The sequence below is a fragment of the Sinocyclocheilus rhinocerous genome, unplaced genomic scaffold (genome assembly GCF_001515625.1).
Source record: "Sinocyclocheilus rhinocerous isolate Xijiao unplaced genomic scaffold, SAMN03320098_v1.1 scaffold807, whole genome shotgun sequence".
Lineage (NCBI taxonomy): Eukaryota > Metazoa > Chordata > Actinopteri > Cypriniformes > Cyprinidae > Sinocyclocheilus > Sinocyclocheilus rhinocerous.
In genome coordinates this window covers 807216-818398 of record NW_015650326.1, presented here as the reverse complement: position 1 = coordinate 818398, position 11183 = coordinate 807216, and the positions used below count along the sequence as shown (strand labels likewise).

General features: G+C 37.2%; 2 protein-coding genes across 3 annotated transcripts in view; one reads left to right on the top strand and one right to left on the bottom strand.

Annotated features, from left to right (window-relative positions):
• Window positions 1-11183, bottom strand: part of LOC107711678 (parafibromin-like) — a 52592-nt gene that overhangs the window by 28298 nt on the left and 13111 nt on the right. The gene's annotated exons all lie outside the window — the stretch shown is intronic.
• On the top strand, window positions 1329-8554 carry LOC107711709 (beta-1,3-galactosyltransferase 2). 2 transcript variants are annotated; one of them, XM_016516737.1, is made up of 2 exons: window positions 1329-1892; window positions 7152-8554. In XM_016516737.1, the coding sequence occupies exons 1-2, from the start codon at window positions 1820-1822 to the stop codon at window positions 8393-8395; spliced, it is 1317 nt and encodes a 438-aa protein (XP_016372223.1). In that variant the 5' UTR covers window positions 1329-1819; the 3' UTR covers window positions 8396-8554. The 2 variants fall into 2 exon arrangements, with proteins under 2 accessions (XP_016372223.1, XP_016372224.1); XM_016516738.1 differs by lacking the exon at window positions 1329-1892 and adding an exon at window positions 2338-2364.

Genomic DNA, 11183 nt, shown 5'->3' with positions numbered 1-11183 from the left:
ATCAAGGTGTATATGCCGTGCCTCCAAGCTTTCTTATTTGTTTTGCTAATAAATGTTCTATGTTTCTTATTTATTTGGCTCCACAGTGTCTGCTGATTTTCGTTGTTTGACGTTGTTGTTGCTTGAATTGAATCAACGACTAATTGCCCCTAATTTGAAAGTGAAAGTAAAACGTGCACGGCGCTTTTTCAAGCTATTTGAAAGCCAAGAAATCCAAGGAAAAGAGGGAAAACTCAAACAAACAATTGCTTGACACCGAATTGCAGCAATTCAATTGCCGCTAGTTTGAAAGTGAAAGTAAAATGCACACTGCACTTTTACAAGCCATTTGAAAGCGAAGTAAAGAGGGAAACTCAAACAAACTAACACCCCTAACTAACTAACTGAGAGCAGTCTGTAAGTATCACCATGACATCTGTGCAGCTACACCTTAGCAATCGTATAACAACAAAAAGTCATATCTCAGCTCCAAAACATCACACAGACATGGGAGATGGCTCTAGCAATCATGTTGAAGGCTCTTCTGACGGCCTAGTGCCGAGTTTTGCCACTGCAAGCACCACTCACATTTTCTTCAGGAAATGTACATTCTAGTAAATTATTATTATTTTCTTTTTGATTCGATTCTATTGGCAGTAGGTATGAAGAGAACTGGATGTACCAGTGCCACCCTGGCCATTATGTGCCTCACCCATGATACACACTACACCGTGATATATCGCATTACCGAATACCGGCACAAGTCTAATACACACCTAGCTGTTAATTACACATGAATTAACCTAATCTAATAAAGACTGTAAAAAAATGGTTGTTCATTGTTAGTTCATGACATTGATATAATTATCGAATGCAGAAACACCAAGGTCAACCATTTGGACGTTACTGCAAAGTATTAAGCAACAACGATGATTAAATTACAATTATATTTCTTCTCCAATTTGTTTTTTGAAATATAAACATTTAAATGGTGGTTGTCACAAAAACTTGACGGATTTATTCAAACAAAATTAAATATTGAAGAATAGTAAAAAAAATAATAATAATATGGTTCACATTTAGCAAAATGCTCCTCTAGAATCAATTTTTCTAGCTGACTAATGAGTTCATGGTCACCGAATATGTTTTTTTTCTGTGGTAAATGTAACGTTACATGACAAGAGATGTTTGAAATTAAGAAGCCAAATATTGTGTGAATGTAAAGGACAATGAATTTCTACACCAATGGCTTCCAAAAAAGAAAAAAAGTGTTGCAATATAAACCGGTTTATTATTACCTGGGATAATTAATGATCACAAGTCTTGCAGGAAGTGTGTCAGCAGCATAATAGTCAGCGTGTGGAAGCTTGTCTTTGACTGTCAGAAGGACGGGAGGGAGGGAGCTCAAGCAGGTCACATGGATGAAGGGGTGTGTGCTTGAGGATGCCGACAGAGCCGTGTGTTCACACATTTTCAACTCCCTTCCCCCAGCTCCTTTATTTCCCAATGATCAGAAAAGCAGAGCACAAAAGGAAGCCGCACAGAATCATCGCTGTACGTGCAAGAAGAAAAGTCTACGAGGAATAGGAGTGGACTGCTTTGCCTAGCTCTGCATCACATCATGTCTCAGTCAGCGTTTGATAAGAGAGAGGCTGTTAACGATCTCAGCAACTGAAATTGTGAATGGGGAAATGCCTAAAGCCATGGCCAAACTGGGAGAGAACATCATCTGTGAAATCTACAGGAAGACGAGCTGCAAATCAAAGAGATGAGAAGCAAAGGAGTGGCAAACCATAGGAGGAACAACAGCCTAGAATGGCAGGAGCTATAAAAAGGTACAATGAGAAAGCACACAGCATCTATTTGCAACAGGACTGACGAACCACAACGGTCTCATTCAGTCCAAGCGAAAGGTATGTCAAACGAGACATCTGCATATTTCTATCTGATGTGCTGACGTGATTCATTCTTCACAGCAATCCTGGAGCAGCTAGCCAAACTAATGTCCATCTGCGTGGGCTTTTTTTTTTTTTTTTGGATGATTTGGATGTGAACAAGAAGAATTCACATTGATTTCTGGCTAAACACGGAAAAGCATTCAGTCTCTGAAGGTGTACTTACAAGTCAAAGCTTGTAAGTACTAGCTAATTGTTGTCACTAGCTAATTTACAACACAAAGGCTGTAGTGTACACTAGATCTAGAAGTAAGAGAAAAGGGAGAACAAATGATCCATCAGTCAACTTTGGCCGTGTTTTCAGCTGGTATTAAAGGGGGACTTTGACTTTAAGGACAGAAACACATTTCAGAAAAACATCCGAGACATTTCTCAAAATATCTTTCATGTACCATTAAAGAAAGTCATACAAGTTTGGACTATTATGAAGGTGAGTAAAGGACAGAATTTTCTCAAACACCCCCCATTTTGGCATGGGGACATAAATGATATACCCAAAATAAAAAGGTTGCTGCTCATGTGTCTTTCTGACTAGATACATAATCAACATATGTTTACAAAGCTGACACTTAAAAGTTAACTGGTCAAGACTCAGAATTACTCCGACTGTTATGAATATGGAGATATATAAGCTCAAACATAAAAACTAGTGTTGGGCAACGATTAAAATGTTTTAATCGCGATTAATCGCTTTATGCGCAAAATTCAATCATGAATTCAAAATGTAGTGCATTGCACACTTTTATTTTAAAAGTACTGCTGTATGAACAAAAGTGCAATAACATTTGGTTTGCAAACACTTTAAACAAATAAGGTGCTTTTTTACAGCAGTATTCCCTTTACATTGTAGCAGTTAAAGGGTTAGTTCACCCAATAATGAAAATTAGCCTGTGTTTTACTCACCCTCAAAGCATCCTAGGTGTATGTGACTTTCTTCTTTCAGACGAATCCAATCGGAGTTATATTAAAAATTGTTCTGGCCCCTCCAAGCCTTACAATGGGGGTAAGCGGTGTTCGGTTGTCAACGGTTCAAAGACGTGAAATAAAGTGCGCGCATCCATAATAAAACGTCCCTCACACGGCTCCGGGGAGTGAATAAAAGCCTCCTGTAGTGAATCCATGCGTTTTTGTAAGATAAATATCCATATTTCAAACGTAATAAACAATTTTTTTCTCACTAAACTCAAAATTCTCAAATATTTTCAGATAAACACCCTGCGCAGACTCCCGATCGTATTTCACATCACTAGCCTATATCCTTGCAAGGAGGCTAGAAATGGTATGTGAAATATAGATACAAGATAACGGAGACTGTATTTTAGACGACTATACACAGCTACAAATCTTTTGTCCTTGTCATTCATAACTGGACTTTTAAGTGTATTAACTTTGTAGTCTACAGCACAACAAAGTATTGGAGATAGCAATAAATAAATATAAACAGAATTAAAACGGACAAAACAAACATTTAGCCAACTTAGAACACAAATAATCAAGACAAACAATGTTGGAAAGGCAAATCATATGGTCTCGCAAATCCTGTTGCTTGGCTTCTGAAATGCTCCTGGTGTGAGTTGGCACCGCATGGAGGACAGAACAAAAACTCAAACAAAAAGACGCGTGCAGTGTAAATAAGGGGTTGCAGTGTCTACACTGGATGCGGCAGTTGTCGCGCAGCGCCACAACAACTAAAGTCGGTCTACACTAGGGCTGAAACGATTCCTCGAATACCTCGAGTAAATCGAATACAAAAAAATCAGAGGCAAATTATTTGCCTCGAGGCTTCGTTTAGTCCATTTACTGTAACTACACACGGAACACCGTGTTTCCCCACGGACCATAATTACTGACGCACAACCCGATAAACGCTGGACCACAGACTGTAAAAAAACAGCAGTGGACATATTTAAGATCTTAAATCAATATGGTGGTTAGTTATAATGTCCCTACGTTAGCTATGTTTTGTGAAAGACTAAACACCATTGTGCATAAAAATACCACAGAAAGTAAGTTAGTCAGTATCACACGAAGAGTGCCAGTTTTCACCTCTAAAAATCAGCATGATTACAAATGTGATTTTATTCAACAGTTCACTAAACAAGGTAATATTATGAGATTTACGTTTTAGACACTATATTGCCTGTTTTTGCTTTATTTTGCAAACAAAAAAAATTCCAAACACAGCCACAACGCTGCTTTGAGTCTCTGTTCAACATGACGGGGTTTCGTTCCTGAATGAATCAACCGTTTAAATGATTCGGTTCAATCGCAATGACTCACTTCTTAACAGTGACTTGCTGCCACCTGCTGGTGGTTTTAATTTCACATTTAAAGTATCTTTTCATTTTTAAAATAATTTTAAATATCCGTATTTAATGTTTTATGAACTGACCAGCACACAGAATATGAAGGATATCAAAAACAAGTTTTACACACACACACAAGTACGTAAAGGGACATTTAAGAGGGTTTATTCTCCAAATAACTGTTTTCATGTTGCAGAAAAATGTGTTTAAAAATTGTGTATGGTCTTGTGTATTGAGCTTTAGTTAGGCTGAAACTTGAAAGTTAAGTTGCATGACAAATGCAATGTTTAGGTATTATTATTATTTTTATTACTATTGTTTTGATTCATGCCTTAGTTTTAGTTTGTACTGTTTACCTTTTTTAAAGTAAAAAAGAAAACAAATTAGTTGTTTATTTTAAGAGATCTATCTTATTATCTCTTGCATATTTAGTATTGCTCTTTAATAACGAAAAATGACGTCTTATCTGATTACTCGATTAATCGATGGAATAATCTGTAGAATACTCGATCACTAAAATAATCGATAGCTACAGCCATAATCTACACTGGATGCGACAAAGCGACTGTTGCACATCATTTGAATTTTGAGTCAGTACGTCATAGATAGAATGAGGCAGCAGCAGTTTACTGTCGGGAATTTGTCGTGTCGTGCCGCATGCAGTGTAGACAGCATCACTGATTATAATGGGTTCTATATAGTATTTTTTCGCATCGCGCTACGCCGCTCGCGTCCGGTGTTGATACGGTGTTAGGCCTACCCCAGATGCTCAATTGGTTGAGACGCACGATGACACCCATCCCAAACCAGTACTGATCAACATCCCACCCCTCCTGTGACCCATGGTTTGTCTGTATGTGTATTCAGAGCCAGTAAGCAACGGACTTTCAAAATAATAATAATAATAAAAAAACTGTGTTAATGCGCGATAAAATAATTGTAACACTAATGCGTTAACTTGCCCAGCCCTAATAAAAACAAATATTAAGAATATATACATTTAAATGTATTAAAAAAATTATGTGAATGTGGTAAATGGTTTTAGAAACACAATGAAGCTGTAGCCACAAGTGTGCTCATGCTTCATTTCAAATTTGAGGACAATATCTCTAAAACTGTGAATTTTATGAAAAATTTCTAAGACCATGTCATGTGTGTTTTTAGAGAAGGCTAATAAAAGGCTAATAAAATAATTTATTGCCCCCTGTAAGCTCCCCTGCATGCTGTTGCCTGATGTCTGGTGCAGCAAACTGCCCCACTCATGTTTCTATTCTCATTCGACAAACCTTTCACATTTCTGTCAGGTATGAGACATAATCCTCATTCTTTTTTCATTATTCCTTTGTTTTTATTCAGCCATTATTGGCCTTTATTCTGGCATTACATGGCTTACCAATACACATCGCTTTGAACCTAAAATACATTCAGCCACCAATTATCAAAAGTCTTTCTTTAAAAAAAAAAAAAAAAAAATTCTTGCAACCATGTGAATTATTTTGTCAAAACGCATCATGAAGTAGGATTGCACCTGTTCTGCAGGTGCATTAGAGCTAACATTCGCATCAAGCTACATAAGACAACTTATGAGATTAATAGTACATTTTTATTCAAAATTCACTTTAAACCACCATCGAGTGTTTGTAATAACCTCCGTTTGCTTTTGCAACCATTTTGGTTGTTTAATGTTTTAATATGCTATTTATAGCCTTTTATAAGCATCTAACTGCTGAACTTGCATTAGCATTTCACCTCTACACATTCTTTATTATGAAAATACCCCAACTCTCATGAAAATCACATACAAATCCTATACTATCGTAATCGTGAGTTCATTACTTTCATGTTTCATGTGTAAAAGTGTATATCTGGATTTGTTGTGGACGGAATAGAACGGAAGAGCAGAGGAAGCGCGTCACAGGAGAATGAGACAGGGTGGGATATGATCACGCATTACGATTGACATTTGAAGGGCCAATGAGTCTCCTTCTGAGCCTGAACAGTGGTCGCACAAGAGAAAACACACAGACAGCTGGGAACTGGTAATGAAATAACCTAAATCAGTGGAAAATAAATAGAAATGATGATTCTGTCTGAAGAAATATGAAGCATACGTGCAAATATATCAATATTTCTCCAGGTATGCGCATCTTTGGACTATAAGCCCTTATTGACGCTGTTCAGTGAAGCTTTGTGAACACAAATAAACCACGGCAGACGTGACCGAATATGAATGCCTGTTAATATTCTATTCCAAATATCACATATACAGATTTTTTATTTTGCACTTCTGACAAATTAATAAATTACTGTCACTGCAACAGAGTTTTATTAAAACAGTGGTCAAATATCAAAGCTAGAGCCTTTCTCTCGCCTTTATCTACCTAGAGCCATATCTTTCTAATGATACACAGTTTGTCCATTTCAAATAAAAGTGTGATGTTTTAACGTGCTGTGGAAGTAAAACAATAATCTGAGGCCACCGCCGATCTGCGTTAAGGGGTTTTAAAGGGCCTTTCTATTTTTGTTGCGTTTAAACTCTTATATGTAACTGATTATAATTACTTTGCAACAAAATTTGATTATTTTAAGGGGGGGGGGGGCTTCTTTTCTATAACCACTGTATATGTATTTTATATATACTGTATATATATTATATATACACTTAAATTCATCTCGGGCTACCAAAATCTGAAGTGTGTCTGCCTGAAGGGCTACCAGGGATATTTAAATTTTGCGAGCCCTGCAGTATTTACCTTCATTCAACCTAGCCATACTTTCTACTACCAAGAAGAATGTAGCACAGAGCTCCATGTATAAAAATGCCACATTTAAATCCACTGTATACAGAAATTAAAATACTGCAAATTCTCTTCAGTAACAAGTAACAATTTATTCCCTTTTTTATTTGCAGGTTTCCACATATCTGGACTGAGAGTTTACTCCGAGAGGCTTGACAAATCCAAAGAACCCAAAGAGATCATGCGATGGAAGCGGAGGCACAGATACTGCAGTCTCACACTTTTCCTCATTGTGCTCGTGTTTGTGGGAGGCCTCGTTTTTCAGGGTCAGTGGCATAGTCAAATCACCAAGACGACGCTTGCTACTCAAGAGCTCCAAACCATTAAAACCTCCTTCAACTCCACCATGACTAATCTATTAAAGTTGAAGGAGCATGAAGAGTCCTCTAAACTACTAACGTCAAATGAAAATATCATCTCAGCTTCGGATGAAAGTTTACAGCAGGGGTTGGAAAACTCCTCGCTTTTGAACATCAGTTTGAACGAAGAGATGAGAGTGGCAAGGATACTTAAAGATGAGCCTTATGAGTACATCCATAACGAACCATACTCATGTCTGCTGCGAGCTCCTTTCTTAGTGCTTTTGATTGCAGTTGAGCCCAAGAAAACAGACGCCAGGGATGCCATCAGGAAAACATGGGCCAATGAAAGTGTGGCTGGGGGTTTGGGTTTCGTCCGGCTTTTTTTCATAGGTGTAAATCAAGACACCCAAAGAAATGGCAGCAAACTACAGCACACAATAGAGGAAGAAAGTGACAGGTATCATGACATCATCCAGCAAGATTACAGGGATACTTACAACAACCTTACCCTAAAAACGCTGATGGGGATGTACTGGATCACAAAGTATTGTCCCGAGGCCAAATATGTCATGAAGACAGATAGCGATATGTTTGTCAACACCGAATTCCTCATAGAGAAAATCCTAAAGCCCAAAGGGCAATGGACACAGAAGTATTTCACAGGACTTCACATGATAGACTTCTCCCCAAACCGAAACAACGAGAGTAAATGGTATATGCCCCCAGAAGTGTACCGTGGTAGGCGATACCCCACCTTTTGTTCTGGGACTGGATACGTCTTCTCAGGTGATGTGGCTCGAAGGATATATGTGGCATCTCTGACCATACCCAGACTGCATTTAGAAGACGTTTACGTGGGTATGTGTCTAGCTAAACTGAAGATAGAGCCAGAGCCACCGCCAAATGAACATCTGTTCAACCACTGGCGAGTGCCCTACTCTAGCTGTAGGTACAGCAACCTGATCACCTCTCATGGGCTTCACCCCAATGAGCTGATCCAGTACTGGCAGCACCTGCAGAGCAACAAGCACAATCCCTGCCAAACAACAGGGTGAAACGTTCAATAAACGGACAGTTTTTTTTTGAGATTCTGCCAAATATAACAACCTAAAACAACCAAACCATAGTTTTTTTGATTATCATTTTTTTCATTATTTTAATCTTAATGACTGATTATTTTCACAAACCTGGCTGATTAAATGGGTATAAAAATATTCAGTTGTGGTTTAAGTATTATTATTTAATTTTTAATGATGAATTTTATCGGATTGTGAATAAGCCGAAAAGGGTCTTCAAGATACTAAAAGATATTACAGCTATAATGCATTCAAGAAAATTAGGTCATTTCGGTTCAACCAATGCACTAAAGGACCACAAGTGTAGCATTTACCATCAAATAGAGAGTAAATTGGTAGAACAAAGATCTTTTGGCCGTTTCCTGAACTTGGGTTCGTGATTGAATTGCAGTGGGTCTGTGAGTTTAAATCATAAACATGTCAACTCAACCTAATTAACTCACTTTAAAATAAATGGAGTAGAATTTTTTAGAAAGGAAAATAAGGTAGATAGAAAGAAGGTGAATCAAATTATGAATAATTTACTGCCATTTTGTGAATATGTAATCTCTAAAAAGTAACTAATCTGATTACGAGCATTTTTAAAAATGCAATATAATCGAATTAAAAGTACTTAATTTCTGGAATCCGATTAAGTAATCCAGATTCCATGTAATCAGTATCTACACGGCATTGTAAGTACTACAATTGACAAAGGGAATGCAGAACGAAAACTTAAATCAAAGAGTTAAATGCTATGAAATATCCAGGATTGAATGATGATTTAGATTTTAGTCCTTTAATTATTACTTTACACGTTTTTTTTTTTTGTGGGTGCATTTTTGGTAACATTTTCTAAGCATAGAAACAAGTAATAATAGCAAAAGTGTAAAACCATACGAGATGGAGACATGTTGTTGATGCCATGTCGTAATTACCATAATTTCGAGATGACAGCACATGACATCCTACTTGGAGCCGTTCACATCCTCGGACTAGGAATCACACATTTCTATCAACATGGTCAATGCCTAAACATTAGGGGTGGGAATCTTTAGGCACTTCACGATCCGATTCTGGGAGTCACGATCCGATTCCAAAACGATTCTTGATCTAAATTTTTTCCTAATTAATTATTCTGCTGTGCAAATACATCTTTACAATTTTACATTTTAACCAAAATTGCAGTTTCTATGCTTTTTGTTTATAGTTGGAATCTCTGTAAGTCAGTACTGCCATATTATTAGGGGTGTGAATCTTCACTGGTTTCACGATTCAATTCAATTTCGATCATCATGTCAACGATTCGATTCAACTCAATTACGATGAGTCACATTCTCAATTTTCAATATTACTGCACATGGCTACATTTTCATATAAATTTTATATCAAATTTATTTTGTGCAAATTTTACTTTATTTTTTTTAAATTAAATTATATAAGCAGGCCACTTTTTCAAATAATTACTTATTTGAAAAATAAGTTATTTTAAGTAGGCTATCCGAAAGTTTACAGACAATCATAGTTTTCGGTAATGATTTTAGTAGTTTTTTTTAGTAATCATGGTTTTTCTTTTTTTAAATTATATAAGCAGGCTACTTTTTAAAATAATTACTTATTAGACAGTCATTGTTATGAGTTTTTCTTTTTTCCTCAGCATTATTGCTGTTTGATTATTACTGATGAGATCACAGACATTGGCAGCTTTAACAGGCTACATTCACACCGATTCACACTAATGCACACTTCTATTTCGATATATCAGATGTTTTGTCCTGTTCTGAAAACATAACCGACTGGGTTTACATCAATTTCGTATAAAAGTATTCGGAGATGCAAGTGCATTTAACAGCAGCTGCGATCAAGCTTCAGGACATCAAACACAAAGCACTCGTGAAAGTCTGTCAGTACTAGGGATGGGCATTCCAAGCAAAAATAATATTCGAAAAATCGCTGGGTATTATTAGATTATTATTCGAAAATCGCACCCTTCCCCCGCATGCACGCACAAACACCCATAAACACAGATAGAGGGAGAGAGACGGGATCCAAGCTTTCAATTCTGTATGATAAACTGTTTAATTCAGAAGATAGGCTACCTTAACTCAAGCCATATAATGATTGTAACGTGCTGAAACATTAATATAATAAACATAACCGAATGACGGCACTTATTAACATAACAGTCTGTCAATTAGCATAAATCAACTGCTCATAAGGCTAGGACATTTCAATTATAAAAAAATGGAACCCCTAAAGGGAATAGATACGAGATGGGAGGAAAAATCTAGTCGCAATTATATCGTTGGGTAATTATACTGTATATAAACTGCGGGCATCAGGGAGCCATTATTAATATGCGGGGCACTGAAATCGCTTATGAACGCACGCCTGTTTTTTACTTTCACTTTCGAGATTCGCGATCACACGTACGGAGCAGCACTCGGCAGTACTTACCACACATTTTACAAGATTAGGTGTTTGTCAGTGGTGCTCAAATCATTCACCATCATCCTATCAAGTCATCTCTCCTTACTCTGTTTTTGTGGTAAGTGAAATGTTATGTACTGTAATGTAACAGGCTACCGTTAGCAAGCGGCTAACCATGTCCCTTTGGTGGCTCCGTAGAATGCGTTATTTGTTTTCCGCGCCTTTCTGAATACGGAATTACGGATTCAGCCACACCTCTAACCCAGTCGGGGGGGTTTGTGGTCCGCACAACTCTTATTTGACATCGTCCCAAGTTACTGTAACCGTTATATGCTACGCAAGTCTTTTTTTATGCCAC

Bases quoted from the DNA above. Each gene is read 5' to 3' on its own strand.
- LOC107711709 (XM_016516737.1), top strand. From the start codon at position 1,820: ATGAGAAAGCACACAGCATCTATTTGCAACAGGACTGACGAACCACAA. The intron at 1,893-7,151 runs GTATGTCAAACG...TTTTATTTGCAG, and splicing joins TCATTCAGTCCAAGCGAAAG to GTTTCCACATATCTGGACTG.